Source organism: Typha angustifolia, chromosome 13, assembly GCF_048772165.1.
Source record: "Typha angustifolia cultivar Huaian chromosome 13, ASM4877216v1, whole genome shotgun sequence".
NCBI lineage: Eukaryota > Viridiplantae > Streptophyta > Magnoliopsida > Poales > Typhaceae > Typha > Typha angustifolia.
In genome coordinates, this window is record NC_133251.1 from 14067270 (window position 1) to 14089679 (window position 22410).

General features: G+C 35.7%; 1 protein-coding gene across 6 annotated transcripts in view; it reads right to left on the reverse strand.

Moving 5' to 3' along the window:
- LOC140774517 (uncharacterized) overlaps positions 1–22410 on the reverse strand; it is a 27811-nt gene continuing 5401 nt past the window's right edge. The window contains exons 3-17 of one of the 6 annotated variants that reach the window (XR_012106603.1): positions 22203–22391; positions 21917–22031; positions 18476–19529; positions 15466–15913; positions 12566–12619; positions 9627–12480; positions 6794–6907; positions 6541–6671; positions 5398–5490; positions 4965–5234; positions 3825–4464; positions 2684–2759; positions 2452–2588; positions 984–1216; positions 1–848 (exon numbers count right to left, since the gene is read on the reverse strand). Coding sequence is in view for 5 of the 6 variants with exons in the window: in XM_073117542.1 (XP_072973643.1) it covers positions 2489–2588; positions 2684–2759; positions 3825–4464; positions 4965–5234; positions 5398–5490; positions 6541–6671; positions 6794–6907; positions 9627–12480; positions 12566–12619; positions 15466–15913; positions 18476–19529; positions 21917–22031; positions 22203–22391 (6138 nt within the window). In the remaining variant the exon portion in view is untranslated. Of the gene's footprint in view, positions 1301–2451; positions 2589–2683; positions 2760–3824; positions 4465–4964; positions 5235–5397; positions 5491–6540; positions 6672–6793; positions 6908–9626; positions 12481–12565; positions 12620–15465; positions 15914–18475; positions 19530–21916; positions 22032–22202; positions 22392–22410 lie in introns of those variants that run through there. The other 5 variants (XM_073117542.1, XM_073117539.1, XM_073117541.1 and 2 more) reach the window with 5 other exon arrangements.

The following is a 22410-nucleotide window of genomic DNA, read 5'->3' on the forward strand; positions in this document are numbered from 1 at the left end:
TTGAGCACAAATATGACAGCTTTTCTAGATGAGCTGCACTATATTCATGAAGTAAACTAACAAGCAAAATGATGTACAAATCGAAGTCCCATGATAAAGCTTTTTCGAAAAATCTAGTTCCATAAAATTGACTGGAAATTTCGTCACTGATTTCTTCTTAAAACTATCTTTCGAGATCAACTGCAGGTGATTTGAAGACTGGAAGTGAAGCTTTTTCTTCGGTGGAGCTAATTCCAGGGCTATGAAGGCACATCTGTGATCATAACCCATAAAAAAAACAGAGAACTGCGCAGTTAGAAATTATCATTTGAAAGTACTATAAACCCTTGGACGAGCATCTTTCTTTGAGAGCAGCCTTATGCTGTTGCAATTACGAATATTTTGAGATTTGCAGTGCAAAATAATTGATCTCATATTTCTGAAGGCATCGAACAACAGCAGAAGCTACGGTCCTGGTAAGTCGACAGAAGCTACAGTCCTGGTAAGTTGACGGTCACCGTTCACTCTCCAACCGACATAAAGAGCAGCTACAGCAAGCTTGAGGGATGAAAAAACATCATATGGTCTTGGAAGATTACATCGGGATTGAATTCTAATAACATGTAGCTGATCTCCAGGATAGCAGCAGAATTTCATGTGTCCACTTGTTTTCTAAGGGCCTGAAGTAGTTAGCAAGCATAAGACAGAGCAGCTTCTAAGGACTGTGCTTGATTTTGATAAGCAAGTTTTTGGCTCAGAATGGGATATGGTTTCAAAGACTCTTGTGATCCACTGAATCGCTCTTGCCCTTAATCAGGCTCAAACAATCTAAGAGGTCAGACAGGCCTTTCAATGTCGCTTTACAAATTCTGCAGTGCACATATCCAGTAAGCTTGACATAGTCACATAGCAAGTCATGACAATGAGATCAAGACTGGATTAGGAATGTGCCATGCCGATAAAAGAACCAAGAAAAGAGCAAGGGAGGAAGTGGTGAGACTTGCCGTGTGTTAACATGTTCATATATATATATATATATATAAGATGAGAGCAGATCTGGAGGAGCGGCTTTGCAAGTAGTTTTCTGTGAGAGCTTGCTCCTAAGGAGGTTGTCCTCCAGGATTTGTTCCAGTGAGATCTCCAGAACCACCATAGAGGAGGAAATCATGCCATCCTTGACCGGCTACGGTCATCTCCAAAGCATGGCAAGAGGAAAAACAGCAGGTTCCCTCTCTACCTGAATCAACTCAATTCATCAATAAACATGACTATATACAACCCACATCCTTCCCTACAAAATAAAATAAAATTCATTTCCAACCTGTGACAAAAATAGAAAAAAAAAAATCATTTCCATCTCCAATAGGCAGATCTAATCTCACCTAGAAAAGTATATTGTTATGGGACAGAAGAGGCTCAAAAGAACAGATAAAAAGTTTATTGACCAAGAAGAGAGAACTGCACCTTTTCCAAAATAACAGATTTAAGAAAATTATTATGTTCAATGTTTTTCACAGCATATCAGATGATTGATGAGAGTATATAGAAGCTTACCTTACATAGCATACAGCTAGCCACTATCCTTGTTAATTACCTCCATGAAACTCTCAACCTTACAACTATAGGCAGTTCATAGCTATAAAAGAAAATTGGCAAACAGTTCCAGACAATATGACAAATATACATGATGTATAGAGGACTATGATCCCAATATACAATGAGCTGTTAAAATTTGCTAAAGTAAATTTATTATTTCTGAATTCCTTATGTGAAAGAATAACTAGAAAAGGAACAGAAGATAAAAACATGGAATGTTTTTTTCAAACATCATGGCTGTGATTCTTTATCTTTAACCTATTTTAATTCCATACTATCTACAATTCTCTCTCTTCTATTTTGTTTAAGCTGAAAGTGCAATTCTTTCCTTTATTTCTATTTAATTACCATAGTAATTCTTCCTTTCCTTCCATCGCCTCCTTTTCACCTCTGTTGGACTGCTCAACTAATAAATTGATGGTTTCTTTCTGCTCTTCTGCTTAAAACTGAAAATTACCTATATTAAGCCCTAGCTTGCTTGTTCGGCTTCACATAAAGTGCTTTTTTGGTCTAAAAGGCAGATTTAAATGTTTGATTTTTTAAAAACGCCTTTTTTTTATTCCTACATATTTCATTCTTATGAGTAAATTTTATTTGAGTCAAAGATGAAACAAGACATGTATACGACAAAAAGCAATAAAGGTTCCTGCATTTGTGTTAGTAACATAAGTATATAAAAGCTAAATGTTAGAAAAGAGAACATGCTAGCCTGCCAAAAAATTTGACACAAAAAGCTCTATAGTTTGTGGAATAGTATAAATTTTCTGTTCTTAAAGTTCAAAATTTAAAACACAAAAAGAAACAGCATAAAACTGGCCTATTGTGACTTCCTGAAGAACTTTGATATAATTAACTGAAGTTTCCGCTTATACTTACTTGACCAGATTTGATAAAAAATCAAATTCCACATGGATCATATCCAAGGTGTCCACCCTTCATACATGTTGCACAAGTTGTCAATATCTGTAGCTTGCCTAAGAAGATAGTCAACTTGCTCTGAAATTTTCAAGGACCTACAGAAGAATTTTGGCCATTCACTTGCAACGAAGAATCGAAGAATTTCACAGAAGTGATCAAACGCTGCAACTCTTATAAACTACTTACATACCTAATGCTTTCAATATCTCTCCCATGTAGTTTCTGTTCAACTTGCTTCAGCACCGACAAAGCAAATGCATTCTTACCTATTCAAAGAGTCATCCATAAGAATATAATTAATGACTGAAAGAAATTCCACAACCATTATCTCTTTCTACTAAAAAGTCTTGAACCCTGGTAAAATGCAAATAGTAGGTAGAAGAAGAAAACTCAATGAAACATGCTAAAGGAATACAAATCATATTACTCAGCAAAGCCCTGACAGAATTTAAAGGCATACTTTTACACCACCTCGAGGAAAAATGAACACAAACTAGCACTCAAACTACTTTGAGGAGTGATTTCATTCAAAAATAAGGGACCAATGCAATACTGCTCAGAGCCTCAGATATTAATTTCACTACATTCATGTTTACCATCAGTTTCTTTTCGTAGGTCTTTTAATCCTCGTTATTTGCACTGCACTATACTAATCCGATAATCCTTTTCCAGATGGTCCTATCTAGATCTTCATGACCTTAACTGGGAATATTTGTTGCAAGAAAAATAAAGCTCAGATAACTTATTAACTTATAATTATTATTCTCATAATTTAGATCCTCGGAATATGGAGAAACATGACTCTTCCCATTGTTTACTTGTAAAAGAAATATTTGCTACAAGAAACTGTCGGCAGAATGGTGACTTCCACCATATTTTCGACATATCAGCCTAATATAAGATAAATCATATTTGTGGTTAGGGATTTAGGAATGTGTCACTACATGATTCCTGTCGGCAGAATCGTGATATTTGGAGTTTTGGGCCTTTACTGTCATGTAAAGTTCCAAAGCTAATTTCAACTGTCACAAAGACAAGAAAGTATCTGCCTTGACATCATCAGGAAATTGATTTTACGTTTCTATCAGAAATAAACCAATAAACAACTCTGCCAGACACATATATAGATGCGGAAAAAATGTAAAGAACAATAACCTGAGAAAGAAGGAAACTTCGGCATTTATCAGCATAGATAATTAATATGGGATTAATTTTCTTCGTCATAATCCACAAGTGGACATATATCCGCAACGCCAGCTAATACCGAAATAGAAGGGGCATGGAAAATCACAGGAAAGATTAAACATTGTCTAACTCTTATTTTTTCTTACCCCTCATCATTCGGCTAGCTGAATCAGAATTGGGGTTTAAATCATCACCACTCCAAGCATGACCTTTGACCTGCTTTAAAAGCAACTCTTCTCTTTTCCCAGCTAATGGCTTCGTCTCCTCAACTCTAACCTCTTCCACATCATGCGCACTATCAACATGGGTTACTTTAGCTTCATAGGATAATGATAAGGTTGGCATATTGTCACTTGGGAACAGTAGATCTGCAGTAGCTGTACTACTACTGGAGTCATCTCTTGGAACTTTGGATTTTGATTTTTCAGCATAATTAGTTTCTAGTCCATCAGCATAGACTAAGGAAATGGTGCCGGAAGTGTCCTCTCCAGATTTTGTAAGATGCAAGATTTGTTCAACCTTTTCTGTGTTCTCAGAAAGACTTACTTCAGTTATGTCAGAGCATGATCCTGAGCTGCTGGTGTATGTGTGCTCTGGAGGAGAAATCCATTGCTCATTTTGCACAGAAAACTCAGCAGCATTAATTATATCCTGGGTGCTGCCTTCTCTGCTCATGGAAGGTCCTTTATCCTTGTCGGCCAATGAAGCAGCACCATGCAATAGGTCAGACCTTGACAAAAGGTCATGAGACCTCACCTCTTGACTTTCTCCAAGACCTTCAAGAGCCTGGAAAATAGAACTTCAAATAAGCTTCCTCTCATATGTCCTACATAAGGGGGAAAATAGCACAAGTTCCATAGACATATGTGTGTGTAACTCTGTGTGTATAGAGTGGATTATACACATAGCTACGAGTGCAGAATAAATAGACAGATAGACACTAAAACTTCACTGATGGATATCTAATCTCTCCAAATTTATATCTTGCACATTCCATGACCTACATAACATAAATAGTGTTGCTATGGCCAAAGCATAAGATCCTTTTGAGTGCGCCCCTATAACGTAGGGACCCAATAATCCACAACACGTCTGTTGGCTCAGGATCCAAAAGCTCAGGTTCAGCTTACGTTGCAATTTCAAAGTTACCAACCCTAGTTGACGCCCTTACAATGAGATTGCAAAGTGAAGGGAGTTGGGACTCATCAATACATTTCAACTACTACTCCATTGTATAAAAGTGCTTAAAGGATTGTCAAGTCCAATAGCAGAAAAGAGATAATTACTTTGTGGAGATTCCCTGCATGTACACTTGAAAGTCGTGCAAGCTTGGTTAACATGGAATGTAATTCCTTTACGCTCTGAGTAAGTGATGGAACCAAGGATGCTAAAGTTTGACAAGCCTCCCTAAGGCCAAAGATATAAGATTGGTATAATGCTTTTCCATGTGCAAGAGATATGTTGGTGTTGCTTTCACTTTCTTTTGATATTGCATCACTCATAGAAGCTGAATCAGTTTTCAGTGAAGCTTCAAGTGGAAGTAGTATCATATTTGCCTGTAAGGACAAAAACAGTATTAAAATAGTAGGTGATTAGGAAACTAACTCTGGTATATCTCACAGAAATAATAAAATGTTTTTCTGAGGTAAGCAAAGTGTGCTATCTGCTTAGACAAGAGAAAAAAGATTTGCGAAATATCAGATTAGGCAAAAGGAAAACCTTGGAAAGATCTGCCATAAGTGCACTATGTACTGTAGCAGCTTCCTTTCCTAGACTGTAAACATCATTCAAACCCTCTGTTATAGCCAAAACCTGCACACAGTAAGACAGAAATGAAGAACAGCCAAAGAGGCTAATGGAGGACCAGATCAGTATCAACTTGAGTACTATAATATGGGAAAGTGCAGTCATAGCAACCAAAGAAAGATGAACCAAGAGTAAACAATGTCTTTCTAGTAACTTGATGTCCAAATTACCTTATCATCAATATATATTTATCCTTTCCAGAAAATATGGTATTATAGACACTCTAGCGGAGGAATAAGAAGTATCTTAAATATTAGAGAGAAGTTAACCAATACATCCAGCATCATATGCCTGAACTAATCATTAAGATGACCTGATTGAATTCATTGTCAAATTAGTTTCAAGTTTTGATAAAACAAACACATGTCCCATTTAATATTACATTGAGCTTGTTTATAACAATTTGACAGCCCTACAGGAAGTAACATGCATCAATTCATGATGATTCCTTTTAATCCAAGATATTTTGTGCAAAATGGACCTTAACTGCTATAAAAATTTAACGAACACCGCCAACATAATAATCAACTAGGTGCAGTTCTAGCAGCATGGTAGTATGTAAACAATCTCAATTTTACCCAGAATACAGCATGTGTCCACTGACTAAAATCAACATAAGGTCGACCAGTAGTCAACCTTATCAACTCTCTATAAAACAATAATGGAGTTTTGACCAAAGAAAAAATGGAAAACAGGAGATTGCTATGGAATCTGTAGATTAAGGGACAATTCTAAGTGTTGCAATTATTTCTCATGCAACATAGGTGTAAACCTGCAGAGTTCTTCTAGACAGAGGAGTCTAGAGCACAAGAGAAAGACAATAGCTCTTGGTTAGGAGTTCCACTAAAAGGATCAAATAGACAACTTGAAGCATATCTGGAATTGCATGGAAATCTCTCTTTATTTGGACGTATGAGTAGCAAATACATTAGAAAATGACACATATCACATAACAGTTCTGTTTTGAATTAACAAGTCACAAAGTTGAGAAGAACATAAACAGAGTGTTCTGAAATCCCAATTTAAAAAAGTGCGTATGCCAGGTAAATCTGATACCTCATCAAGCATGGAGCCACATTCAGAAGTTAAGGCAGTATGACCTCTTGAAACACGACTGAAAGCAGATAATGCTGTACTAGCTTCACAAGCACATTCACTCATAGCTGCAAGAATGTCTTGCAGATCAACTGCAAAGACATGTAAATTATAGATTGCATCAATTAGAAAATATATCCCAAGTGCAAAACCAGATACGAGAATGAAATTCTGGTCAGAAGCACAACTTGTACACAAGAAAACAAGGAGAGACCTGAAGCAGATTTTGCCTTCACAGAGGCAACATGAAGTTGTTTGGTTGCAGAAAACAAACCATTTGCAGCAGCTTCCATGTTGTGTTGTGCCAGCTTCCATTCATGTTCAGCACCTGAATTGGAGAACCAATAAGAATGTTGTCAGAAATCAGATTCAGGAATCTCTCATTCTCTCAATGGTTCATAGGTTCCCCAAGCATACCATTACCATAGCAGTGGTGCCTACCTTTTTTATTTTGCTTGTAAGATGATTCTTAACTTGATTTTGAGTCAATTTAGGTTCTTTTGGGCTAATTGGGCACAACAAAGATGTATGTGGTTCGATTGTTCTTGATATAGTTGGTTTTGATTCAAATAAACTTAATTAGTGTTCAATTAGAGTTGTTTTGCTTGACCAACTTTGAAGACTAAAAGGTTAGATTTAATTTCTATATTCTCTTAATGTGGGTAAGTTTGACCTTACTTGATCTATTCTTTCAGCCATTTGATCATTTGGATCTTTCAATGATGTGGCACTTTTCTACATTTAGTTAAGGTTAGACAAAAGGGAGTAATTTGATAGCTGTTAAAGGTTGCTATCTTACAAGGAAACCTAAGTCCTGACATCCTAGCTCCGAGTTCATCTAAAATACCTAACCTAATATCAAAAAAATATCTTAATTTATCTGAAACACTCATTCTTAGCTCAAAGAGCTCTTATTGTAATCCTTATCTAGTTGATTCAAATATTAGTTTATCCTTATCTGAAAGAGACCTAGATGATTCAGATACTAGTCCAATGCCTATAAGGAAGACTAGAGCACCCCTTAGGGACAAAAAAATATAATCAGAATGAAAAATAAAACACCCCTTAAGTCCCCTCTCATTGTAGGATGGATCAAAGGCTACTATTAGTCCATTATCCTATTTTTCTTCCATAAATAATTCTTTATTTCTGGTCAAATTCTCTACTTTAAGGGTCTTTTGGTTGTCAGAAAGTAAAAGTGATCTTGGAAAGTATAAGTTTCTTAGGAATGTACTTCCTAATAAAAAGTCATCACTTTCTAATGTTTGGTGAGACAGATAATGTGAGATTGGAACTAAGTTTTTTACTATTTATTATTTAGTTGAGAAAAAAAATAATAATTAGAACTTCAAAACAAAAAATAAAAGGATCTGTTTACAACTATGCCCCTCCGACGTTCTTTATTTGTATGCATATCCTTTTAAATTTTATATTTATGTGTATATCTGGTTACTTTTTGACAAATATAAGCTAAAATATTTAATACTAAAAATATAAAAAGACATAAATACCATTAACTGAAAAGAATGTGTGAATAAAAATAACGGTATTTGTGTTCTTTTCAGTCAAATTGATGAAATTTGAAAGGTCGATTAGGTGAGAGGGCATTCAGAAAATGTTTTAAAAGGTATTCATGTAAAAATTAAGGGTTTAAAGGAGATAAACATAAATTTTAATTTTATAGGGATATACATTTAAATAAGAGATTTCAAAATGCCATACAAGTAGGGGAAAAACTTGCAAAAATATTATATGGTTTAAAATATATAGTCTTTTAGAACTTAGTAATCACTTGCTTTACAGTTTGCATGTAACTGGAAACTAGAATTGGAAAGTAAACTATCTCTACTCTGGAGAGGAAGTGGTTTTGGCCAAAAATAGGGAAATATGATGATTTAGGGTCTCATTTGACAAATCACTTCCCAACTCACTTCCTGCAACTAAGAGTTCTTTTCCTGGGTTCTCTATTTTTTAAATTTCTTCTTCCTTTTTTTCTTGAATATGTTTACATCCAAGATTTTCATTTCAAATTCAAACAGAAGAAATCAAGGACCTAAAACATCTCTCTACTCAAGGTCAATTGTGGTAAGCTCCCTATTGCTGAAGTTGATTGTTCTCAAACCATCTGGCATCAAAATTTCCATAGTATCGGTTTCAATTGCCGATTAATATAAGTTTTGAGATTGAATAAGAGATGCATTACTTCTTTGATCCTTATTGTGTGTGTGTGTGTTTTGAGAAGAAAGAAGCAAATCTAGTCTGCTTTCATTATCCGAGCCATAGCAGCACCAGATTTATCAAAAGTTACGAAATTTAGAAGAGAATGGGCATGTCCCCATCACCTCTATGCCAAGCCCAGTTCTCCACCAGTCTACTATATTGGCAGCCCAATTTGCTGTCCTATTTCCTTGCCTATAGATGTGTATGGCCTTAGCATATACAAAAAAATTCAACAAACAGTGACACTCATTAACAATTGTATGTAAGACTAATGGAACTCCCGTGTAGTGTTTAGTTTCTTCTAGCTGCATTTCTCAGCCTGCCTAATGCCTAACATACCATATACAAATAGAAATATATAATTATAATCCTATATTTATCTTTTCTAGATCTATCTATTCATTTACAGACACAAGCATCTGCTTTGCCACGGGCCACAAAACCTCTCCTGCTTCAGTCATTAACCTGAGCACACCACCTCCCTGTATTGCATTAGAGCTCTTATCTATGGTAATGCCAAACTCTATTTTGCCTTCGTCCTTCGACAAATATCGCCATCGTCTTTTGTCTACCATTACCATTGTCCTCAATCAATCAACATCATCTCTGCTAGTCAATCCCAATTGGCTCAATCAAGCTTCAGGTTTTAACCAAGGGGCTTGTTCATTGGTGGGGCTTGGGATAGTCTATATTGAATTTGACCGTGTCCAGGCTTTACTAGTTGTTGCAAGGGCTAAACTTGGTCCATTTCCTATGCTATATATTCACAATAAATAACATGATCCAAAGAGTGAAGGCATTGAACAATATAAAGTTTGCAAACTCACGTGTAAATGAATGATAAGAAGTATCTAATCGTGTCAAGGAATTCAAGTACACTTGCTGCCATCCCCTGCCTTTGCCGGTAGATCTCCCAGAAGGTTTATCGCCAGGTGTCCAGAAAAGACCCTCTCTGGATGCTTCAAATTCCAGTACAGAAGTGCATATCTTAATCATTTCAGATACCCGTTCTTGAGCCGTCCAAAGCAATTGTCTCCTTCTCAACAGATGATCATGAAATTCAGAAGGAATACCCGAACTCTTACCCGAGGAATTACCTGTTGCACCGGTATTTGGGCCTGCACAAGCCCATCCCATGGCTCGTTCAAGTTGTCCTTCTGCCGACACAGAAGTCCTTTCACAAGCTTGCAGGCACTCTAATGATCTTGCTATTGATGACATGGAAGACTTTACTTTCTCCAATATTCTTGACCTGTTAAGGTTTGTAATAAGGGTAAAGAACTTATCATCAGCAAAAATATTTTGCAACAGGACTTTGTTGTTCAGTATATGAGTTGATGAAAGATCATGCAGCCATTCCACCTCAACCATTTCTAAAATCGTTTTGCCTAAAGTCTCGGTGAGCTCATTCACCTGTCTTTTCATAAGAGAAATGGCAGATCTGGCAGCCCTAGCAGTCTCGTGAGCATTACAATATTCCCCAAGCATAAGCTGTACTCGTTTCACAGCTCCAGCATCTCTGTTTACTTGATCAGAAACAAGCTCTCTTCTTCCTTCGGTGACATGCTTTAAATTATCTATTTCTTCGTTTAAAAGCAATACAAAAGAAGGAGCAACTCTTTCTTTTAAGTACCGAACAGTCTGCTCTTGTAAATGAACTGCGAGCTTCTTTTTAAGAGAACTGTAAAGCTGTTCAAAATCAAAATTATGTTCCACTGAAGATGAAACCTCATGCAAGCACAAATCAAGAGCTGAATCCACCAAACCAACTTTCCAGATAAAGAAGGTATGTTTTTTCAGTAATCCGCCTAATGCCCACGCTAACTCAGACAATGATGAACTTGATGATACCAGATCTGCAAGGATCAAATTGGAATGGCTTGAGTTTGGGCCATTTGCCGATACCCAGTTATCCATAGATTCCAGCATGCAAAAGGGCTTTGTTAAGATGGCAACAAGAGTATTGCTTCTTCTTCTTATATGAAGATCACCCTCATGCTCAATGCTTGCCAAGGATGCTAAATATTGCTCAGCAGAAATTAATGAATTCAACACATTGGCTTCTATTTTAGCAAGAGATGAGGTCCGCATATCCTTCTGGCTCCAAGTTTGGTGAAGTTGGTCTAACTGTGCTCTACATGCTTCTTCTTGGGATGCTAGTTCTTCAGCTTCTTCCCAAGATAAATGATCTCGCCCCTTCACAGCAGCTTCTTCAAGAGCTAATTGCTGATCCGTGATCAGTCCAACCTTCACAGAGTAGTTGTGCTCCAATTCCATCAATGAAGCTCTCTCAAGCTCCACCTCAACTAGGTTTTCTAGTGCTGTATCAATGGAACCACGGATCTGTGAAAGAGCACCAAAAGCCTCCATTACTTCAGAATTGTGTGAAACAATTGATCTGATAATTTCTGGTAGAACAACTTCAATCATTTGCTCAATCAAGTGAGTCATTGATTGCATAATAGTCTGAAAAGTAGAAGTCCAGTTTCCTAATATAGATTTTTCATTATCAGTACTTGTGCTAAGCAAATTTATGCCAATCACTCCCTGAACTTCCTCAACAAACCCTGCGATTAGAACACATTTTTCAATCTGTTCTTCAAATTCCTTAAAACCAATGCCAAGATCAGCTTGTAAACCACTGCACCCTGTTCTCGAGCCAGCTGTCTCAATTGGTTTAGTTGATATTTCAAGCACTCTTGTTCTGACCTCCTTATAGAGTTCAATCACAGCCATTCCTAAAACAGATAGCACCTTTGTGCTTTTTTCTTCAAGATCCTCATGTGCTCTAAACTTTCTTATTCCATCATGTTTATTTTGAGCTGGATGAGAAATGGACAAACCATCATCGTTCCTTGCATAGCTTGAAGACTGCACATATTTCATAAATGCAGACAGTAAGCGCTCTCTAGATTGTGCTTCAGTACCTGATCCAATTGAATTCATCAATTCAGAACATTCACCATCAAGTCTTTGGATATCTGCTATTGAACTTTCAATTTTATGAGAGAGATCTCGATGTCTCAGTTGAATCAAATCAAGGCCCTGTCCTTGGGCCTTTGCAACAAGGTCTGCAGCCTGTCTTTTGGCAAGGGAAAGAATATCAGGTGAAAGGCTATTTATTGATAACTGCAAAATTTGCGCCCATCCACTTACTGGACTGGTTGTGTTATAATTAACTGGGAGAACTCTTTGTAATGCCAACGCATATTCATTAAGTGTCTCAGTAGCAGAAACAAGTCCATTGTCTAACTCAGTTATTAGATGAGAAATTTCCCTATCCAAATCATAGCATTGTGCCTGTGTTGGTTCTGGTACAATTGTTAGTGGAATTCCAGATACTAGAACAGCTGAAGTAAGAGATAAAGCCTCCATGCTACTAAGTCCTATGCATGTCTGTGGAGCCGGAATTGAACCGTTTCGCAATGCATCAAGAATCCTTCCATGTTGATCCACCCAAATTGCCAACTCCTGTGCTTCTTCAGCTGCCACAGCTTTTGCTTGTGCTAATTCATGAGCCTGAAGTTCAAATGATGCCCGACAATTTTCTGTAATTGAAGTAGCTTCAGCTACAATTGATTTTGCAGATGTCTCATGCTGCAGAAGGCTTGATCTCTCTTTGTCAGCATGATAAAAGATAGCAGATATGACTTCATACTGATTCAAGACATCTAAGAATCTCTGCATGCGTACAGTATAACAAAAAATTAGTTTATTCAATCTATGTTTAGGTATTACAGTTCTCAAAGGAAAGTTCTCATCACACCTTCAAGGCAGATTCTGCACCTGGTAAGATAGCTACCAAAAGATCATGATGCTCCTGATACACAGATAAATCATCATAATGTCATATTCCTCTTCAATCAAATTGGCAATTAAAAGATGATAAAAGCATTTCTCTTTTGCAATCATGGATTGAATCATTTTCTGCCTTCTATTCTGAGTACTATGATAAGATTAGTGCAAAACATAACAAATGTAGTGTTAAGTCTATTTTCATAATTAGAAAGGATAAGTACAACTTTTCTCTGTTAGTTGGGCAATTTGTTACCCAACAATCAATTGTCGTGCCGGTTCAGCATGCCCTTGCATGTTTAGTGGTACACCTCTAATGCCTCTAATAAATTTCTTAGTCTTATAAAATGTTTTCAGTTTAAATGTACATATTAAAGCCTACATTAGACTATTAGAGTCTTTTTATCCTTAAACAATGTTGTAAATAACATATTTAAACAAAAATATTGCAATAGTCAAGTAAAAACATGATTCAACATATACAATGATTGAATACATTCATTTAATTAACAATAATTCAATAATTAAAATCAAAACCTAGTTGAACATGGTTAATCTAACATGTCAATTTGACATATTAATTTTGAATAAATTAAAATTTAGGAAAAAAAAATCTAATAATGAAATTTAATTATAAATTTGGGTTCAAATCAACTAAGTTAATCTAATATTTTCCTATCACCTTTTATCTATGAGCCTATGACTCAACTTTAAAGAGAAAATGAAGCATAATGATTTTAGAAAAACAACTTTTATATAAAAGCGAGTTGAATTCAACATTTCTAACCCTATAACTAAGGAGGTTATTATGACATAAGCTGTGACTATCCTTTTGAGGTTCTCTTTTCATCCAAATAATATGTACTGCTTGAATTATATCATGAAAGTTATGAAACATAACCTAAGATTAACTCAAATATAAGAACAAAACTAATTTCATACAAAAGATGATAGATAACAGTTGTTCCAGAATCCAGTAACCTGAAATTGAGAATCCATAACCAGTAATCCTTTTTTATTCTTTCCAGTAAATCAATGAGAGATTATCAGAGTTCATGCTCATAGATACAAATAGAGCCCCAGATTTTTTTTTGATTCATCTGTGAACAGGGTCTATATAGAGAAGTAGACCCACAAATAGTAAGAAACATTGAGAATAAAACAGATTGTATCTCTCTCACAAGTTAAAGAAAGAAATTAATTATATCACACTCAACAAACCCTCCTAGGGAGTTCTTTAGAAATTAGAACCATAAAAACGAACCTTCTAATAATGTAGGCCCGGTTTAATGTATCATAAATATCTTAGCACACAGAAAATAGAAAGAAACTTGATTAGGGCAGTATCAAAGCACAAGAAGAAAAGCAATCCCAAGCTCCCAACTATTTGGATTCAAGTGGAGCAATAACTATTGAGATCTACCAAGAGCATCAACCCATGGTGATTCATGCCAAGCCATGTCAATCTAGTAACCATGCTAGTTTAGCATGCACAATCCAAGTCATTCAACCTATTTATGTTTGGAGTTTGTTTTCACATTTAAAACTTCAGAGGATATAGGAGTATTAAAACTTCATATGTAAGAGGATATATGAGATGAACCTCTTACATATGCTGAGAGGCAGTCAGTTAAATATATCAATTTCACCATATACTAATTTACTCTTTTAGGACTAAGAAAGGACTAAATAATGAATCGCAGATTAGAAAGTACCTCGACAGAAAGGATTTCTAATCCAGTCCAGAAATTGAATAGGTTGCATCAAAAGAGAAAAAACAAGATAAACGAGTAATGTTTCTTATCCTATCATTTAGGAGCCATAAATAAAAGAAGTTTTATTCATATTAAATTATTAAGTGAACAAAGAAAAGGTACACTAACTCACATTACCACATTGCATTTCTTTGTGTTATTTCAAAAGGAGGGAGTTTAAGTAAGTTTTAGTAGTGCTCTCAACTATGAAGCACGGACATTTCAAATAGCACGCCATGTCCGTGTCTGACACTCGTCGGACACTGACACTCGTTAGACACTAATATTCATCAAACACTTCTAAAATGTATCCGATATTTAAGAAATTATAGAATAAATTCGGACACTCTTAAAGACACTTTTTAGATATAAGATTTATCATATGCTATAAAAGTTTATAATAGAAATTATTTATTGTAGTAATTTTCTGCATATGCTATAAAAATATAATGCAACAATTACAAGTTAGTGCATCCAAAAAAATTATATAAATACAAATTATTGTAACAACACAGATTCACTAATGTCATCCACTATAGTTAAGTAATAGCATTTAGTTATTTATTCTCATAATATTGAATTGTATTATCACATATTAGTATTATCATTTTTTTACTTTGTGGTATTGTATACATTTTATTTTACTTTCATGAATAATTTATGCATGCCTGTGTATTTATATTATAAGTTTAGAAAAACATTTCTTTAAACGCATCAATAATATACATAATGCTTTTATTTATTTACTTTGCCATGTCCTATTTCTTTAAGATTTATTTTATCCCTGTGTACATATCATGTTGTATCCATGTCCGTGTCCATGCTTCTTAGGCCTCAACCATCATGCCTCACTTTTCAGGAAGTCTTATTAATTATTATCATGTTCTGGGGAATCATATTGCTGCTACATGCATGTCTACAGTGGCGGAGTTTAATATAATTGAATCATATAGAGGACAAATCATGAATAATCAGGCTGATAATTTGTGTTATTTTATTTACTATCCCCACTTTCACTAATGCAGGAAGTTTTACTCTCATTTCTATTTCTCAGTATACAAAAGGAACTATCTGAACTTGCACTTAACATGCTTAACTAATGAGAGAAAAAGTTTACCTGTAAAGGAACACGGATTTCTTGAACTCTGGATGAGAACAAGCTCAAGCTAACAGCCAATTCCATTCCCTTCTTTTCTTCACCAGCTATAGCCGCTTCATCCTGGCTGTTTCCGCGTGTCCATTCCATTAAAGGATCCCAGACAAACACCTCCAATAACATTAAGATAATATCCTTATTCTTCTGGAGAACACTCGTAACTGCCTCACAATTGGCCCTGAAGGCACCTTCTGTTCCAGTCAATCCTAAAGCCGTTTCAATGGTTTGAGTAAGACGGAAGGGGACAATTTCAGGAATCTTTAATCTCTTCCCTTTATCAAAACATATATTGTAATCAATATGGACAACATCACCACTGCAGAAGTCCATAAGGATATTATCTAGATGTCTATCGCCTAGGCCAAGAATGTGGCCCACTATGCTCATGGCTGCTACACTACCAGAGAACCTGCAACCCCATCACTGAATCATTTTGATGTTCACAAATGCTTCGTAAAATAATATAGAAAATAGGCCTTAAGCATATTTAGCAAATTATAGATTACTCTATAGCTATCAAAATTTCAGACTAGCTTGTTAATCCTGCCAGATATTCCATCACTAAAAGAAACTAATATACATACGAGTATATGATAGAATCATAATAATTTATTTTTCCATAAGGGTGTCCATGTACATCCATTCCATAATAACCACTACAAAGATCTTACAAGACAACTATTCGAGGATCAAGTCCTGCATTGAACTTAGCTCATTAAATGAAGTGGGGAAAAGTTCTTTAAACAGAGCAGGCAAGTCTTATATCATCAGGAAACAGATCTTAGACAAAAACAGATACAAAATTAACAGGTATGATTTATGTAACTTGGTGTACAGCTAATGCATGCACATGTGCACTGGAGCCATGGTTCCAAGTCACAGAAAAATATGATAATAAACATAAGATTGCAAACATCTTGAGCTCCCCATACCAAATAGGCAGTAGACTCATGCATTGAACATCCTTTTTTTAGTGCAAATGTTACTAGATTTAACCAAGGAAAAGCTTAACATGATCCAATTCAGTTCAAATTTTCAATTGTCATCTTCAGATGCTATCCCTTCTCAACAAAGAAAAAGAGTTTGAAAATTTTCAAACTACCTTTGCTAAATTCTATATCTATATCATGTCAACTCACATAAATCAAGATGGATAAAGAAAACCAGCTTATGATTTAATTAACCCATCCCTACATATTTGGCATCTAAATTGCTTCTCCATAACTTCAGAAACACTCCCAATTTTCTATCAGTTAAAACTTGTAGTTCCTCCCTAGAATAAGAGTTAAGAGAACTGTGTTTTCTATTGCTTATTTTCCTTCTTTATGCCACCTTGCCAAGTGTTGCATTCTATCAAGCACTAGTGCATATTGCATAACAACATTTCCAACTTACAATTCTATCCTTCCAATTACCTTCCCCATCTTTTGTTCCTTGCTGAAGATTCAGTCGTACAAATAGGAATGCCAGAGGTACACAATGGAAAATTTGGCATCCCTATGGAGCAAAAGGAATATGCAAAATATGGACACACTACTAATGGTTCAGATCATGATTAACTAATCTATAAAGCAAGTAAGTTTTGTTGGATCATGTTTGTAGTTGTACGAATAGATGGTCAGACTTTTTTTTTTTGTTTGTGTGCTTGGGCAAAGAGGAGATTTTCTTGGGTGGCACAAAGCTTTTTATCAACAATTTAGGGTTCAGAACAAATTGAGGAAGTATTCACAACTAGCTGTCAACCCAATGCCACCCCTTTGGCAGACTGCACTAAATCCTTGACATAACAGAAAGTTAAGGCAAGAGAGAGTCTTGACAAAATCTGTTGTGGCTAGTTGGTAAGTAGACACAGCAAATGATCAGTTCACAACTAGCTAACAACTTAATGCCATCCCTCTAGCAGATGCCATCAAATGGAAAACTAATGCAAGAGAGTCTTAGCAAAATCTTTTGGCCTAGCCAGTAAGTAGACAGCGAATGGCAGCATTTGACAACTAGCCATCAACCTAATGCCAACCTCTACAGAATGGCATAAAATCCTTGACAAAAGGAAAATCAAGAAAGAGAGACTTGGCAAAATCATCTGGGCTAGTTGGCAAATAGACTGCAAATGCAGCAGTTTTCGCTAATGCAGCCAAGGAAGTAACCCAAAAAGAGTTCCTGAAGACATTGGATGACTAGACAGAAAAAAAAAAAAAAAAAATCATGAACTATCAAGAGATATACAGTGCACTAAAGCAAGAGAAATAAGTGATTTAGTATCAGGTCACAAACATATAGAGGGAGAAATAAGATCAATAACATCTGTACCATAAAAGAGATTGGATGACTCTAGACAGAAAAAAAAATCAATTTTTGTTATGAACTATCAAGAGTTATACAGTGCACTAAAGCAAGAGAAATAAGTGATTTAGTATCAGGTCACAAACTTATAGAGGGAGAAATAAGATCGATAACATCTGTACCATAAAAGAGCTGAACTCGTGTACATCTGACAATCAGAATATTCCCATTCTTACCTTCACAGAAGTTAACAGTAGTTCCAGTGCAACCATGAAATATTGGAAACTAAGCAAAGTGAAATGGAGACGCACCAATTTAAGTGAAGGAAGCAAATAACAATCAGGTATACTTGTACCAAAATAACATATCCATATTGACTCTGAAGAAGTGATGAACCAAGTATGTGTTAACACATGATCATTGTACACAAATCTAAGAAGAAGCAATTGGGACTCTAGTGGATGGAAATGTTCATTATCCTATTAAGGATTCAGACATGACGTGATATAACTGCATTTCCAGATAACATACCCTCTATTATTCAAAAGGGAATGTAGAGAAGCAACAATATCGGACATATTGATGTCACAAGATCTTGATTCTACTTTGACATTACCAAGATCTAAATTCAACTACATGAACTATAACACTTGCCAAAAGAAATATCATAGAGGAATAAAAAAGATACCTTTTTGTTTTTAAACTAAAAGATTTGAATCCTTCACTTGAACACCACATCTCCTGCCAAAGAAGTTGTCTTGGAGTCTCTTTCATAAGCTCCAAAAGAACCTTTCGTTTGACATCAAGAGGCCAATCCCTTCGTGAGATCACTCTTTTTATACCTTTCTCTTTCAGTGCAGGTATTATTTTTCCATAGAACATATCACTCGGACGAGGAATAGGTGGAACTGCATTGCTTATATTGCCAGTGCCAACTGCAGAAAGTTGTGCCAACTGAGAACGGCTCTGCCATGCCTTGTAGACACTATATATACTAGTGACATTGTCGACCCACTGGATCAGTCCAGCTCGGCCACTGATTGGAGTCACAGAATAGTACCGTATTGCAAGAGATCGACCATGAGCATTGTTAGATGAATACAACAAACTATTTAATGCTTCTAAAAGCTGCATAATTCGAGCATCAAGACGTAGATCCTCTCGACCTTTAAGAAGATAAGTATACTTCTGGCCATCTGATCCTCGCAAAACAAGCTTCTTGGGTTTTGTCTTTGTTGATAGGATTGTTACCTGCTCATGGAAAGAAGATACAGTAACAACACCAGGGATGTCACTAACAGAAGTTCCGGAGGAATCAAACATGGACATTTGCTTCTCAAAACCAGGAATTGGAATATCAGAAGTTGAAAGCAGTGCCAGTTGTGGAGCCACTTCACTCAAAGATATAAATGACTTTCGATGATGAGTCGCCAAAGATGCTGCAACAGCATTAAATGGCCGCCACACATCTTCTATTGCTGCAGCAGATCCGGGGGGGGTTTTGAGGCCTAAGATGGCAGATTTCAGCTGCTCCCCATACTCCTTACGGAACCATATCTCATGGGCAGTTCTTGGTTCACGAGAAGTGGAGGCTAGACGACGCTCTAATGCCACAATAACCGGAGCCATCATAGCAGAGTACTTTGCTGCATTTATCTTGCTTTTCTCAGCAAGACTGAGGGTCGAATTCATAGCAACCCGAGCAATTTCCTCTTTTAACATATTTATGCGTCTTATAACATCTGCATTGCAGAAGCAACAGTAATTATCCATTGCATTAGATGCTAGGAATTGTTTTATTTTAGGCACAGATGCTTCTGCCAATCAATTTGTATAAACACATAGTCAAATATGCTAAAACTCAAGAAAGCATCCAGCTACAGATGATATGCCTATTTAAATCAGGGTAAATTATAAATTACTCCTATGGTTATGCCTAAAATTAAACTAACTCCTAAACTTTCCTTTGTAATATTTTACTCCTATGGTCTAGATTAATATGAAAAACTTACAAGTCATTAATGGAGCAACCAAATTACCACAATACCTTTGTGATACTAATCATCCCATTGTTTGAGCAACTATGAATCTTCTAGCCATATTCTTATGGTGATTGAAATATTCCATTCCATGAACATGTATTTGAAGGGAGATAAATTGTGATAGAGAGATGATACTAAGATTTAAGGCTTGTAATCTTAAGTAGGACGAGAGGATATAAGAAGGAGAAAATGCATTTTATTATAAATTTTTAAAATGGGATATGGTGAGCAAATTTAATAGAAGGATAAGGACATTTCTAATATTTTGATATCTATCCTAGCAGGAAAAATGAAAAATCCCTCCAAGATTATTCTTTTTAAGTTCTGGTATAATTTCAATTAAGTATGTATGGAAACATAACAATTTCATGTTAGTCTAGAGTCTTGATCATAAGCAAGGAAAGCAATACAAAATTACAAATGAAAATTTAGGGGGACTAATCAGATTAACAATTTCAAATTAATTTAGAGCCTAGACCATAAGCGAGCAAAGTGATACAAAATTACAAATGAAAATTTACAGGAAGTAATATGATTTTAGGCATAACCACATTGGGGTAATTTGCAATTTACCCTTAAATTTAAAATAGAAAAGAACAAGACTAGGAAGTAAATCATCACGTGATTTTTTCAGCAACTTTTCCACAACAATCTTGTTTGCTACCTTATTATTATTTTCAAGTCAAATCCTTTTAATGATTTCAAACTTACTGAAGAGTCCAATACAGCATATCAGGTATATCCTCTTTGATCATTTGTTGCATGTACCCTTATCTAATCGGACTAGCCTAAAATTCAACTGATGCAGCTAGAATTTCATCAAGATTCTACAAGCAAATTATCTAGACCAGCTCCTTTTGGAATAAAAAGATTCTGAGCATATAATGGGTTAAGACTTGAGCATATTAAATTTGACAACCTTTTATAGTGACTTCTAGTTAATGTGGATCTATAGAGTATAAACCCAATTGAGACAAATTACATTATTATTATTGAAAAAAAAATTCGGTATGTTGAAACTAACCATGTTATATGTTGAAACTGACCATGTTACGAGTTTTGGCTTTCTATTATTATTATTGTCATTATTATTGTTACTTTAAGAACATGCTTAGTAGAATTGTCATTTTATATCGCTAAATTTAGATTTTATTTAACACTATAAATCCTAGATTTATTTGCTTTTCAGGTGGATTCCACTTACTGAGCTATAGTTGCTGGCTCATAAATTTTTTTATTTATAATATTTCAGGTAATGATCAGCGTGGCGACCGAGCGAGATGCACTGAGACCTTACCTCCACTTAGGACCTACTCATTTACCTTTTCGTTCCTTTGGTCTTATGTTTTAGACTATTTGTTAACTCAATTTGTTTAGAAACGCATTAATGATGACATTAGTTATGTTCATTGCAATTGGTTTGAGTTATATAAATCAAATTCTTTTCTTTTATATATTCTTGTTATTATATTCTTAGAAAGTATTAGTAAAGCTTCATGTATCTTAAGCATATTGAGGTAGTTGATCAGTCATAACTCCGATTACGGGTCGTGACAGACCGGGTTTGGGTTAGGCTTGGCGAGGTGACTATGCTTAAGTATTTGTTCACAGCCCGGCTCACCAATCACTTGAACCAAGCTAGCTTCGACACTTATTGCCTGTTGCCACCTATTAGCCTGTGAAGTATTGGGCTCAAGCTAGGCGTAATAGGCCAAAGTTAAAAAAATATTATATCTTATCAAGCCGAGAGTAGTGGACCTCCATAAAAATATTTTAGTTAGCTTTCATAAGAACATACTTATATAATGATATCCAATATGTTAAATATCCGATGCGGGACTAAAAAACCATAGAAATAGGCGGGCGTAATGGGTCAAGCTTTCGTGTTAAGCCAGATGGGCAAAAGCCTAGCCCATGTTGCCAATTACCATCTCAGGCTTGGGTCGAACTGGATTCAAATCAAGCTCAGATTAGGCTTAACCCGATTAACACCGAGTGGGTTTGAGCCAGGCCTAATGATCAACACTAATTACATGTTCGATTTGCAATTTCAGTAGCAATTCTTTAAAAGCGAGAACCATATTTACCTGAATGAAGATCTTGAAGAGTGCTCAGCCATTGTTCTTCCCAAAGAACGGTTATCATCCCAAGTTCATCAATTGCCAACGTAACATCTTGAACTAATTTAGGATGAAGCCTAATCTGCAGCACCGTTGGAGTATATAATAATATAAGCCTAATATTCATGAAAATCATATAGGAAAGGGTAACAACAATATAGGATCACATAAGTGCATAACCAAAAGCACAGACAACAATATGTTAATCAAATAATGAGGTATATACAGAACATAATTAAATACAGCCCTTTACCAAAAAATCCAACATGCGCTGAAGCTCCTCAGAGGGGTTCCCTTCATATGCATTTATATCAACTAGTGTAGGATACACTATAGAATAAGGAGAAAGTTTGCCTAGCATCATCAATAATCCCTCCAATTGCTTCCTGACTGCCTTTTCTGGGTGAGAGCTTAAGCGAGCAAACAGTTGTGGTATAATTTCCTGTGTCCATATTAAAAAA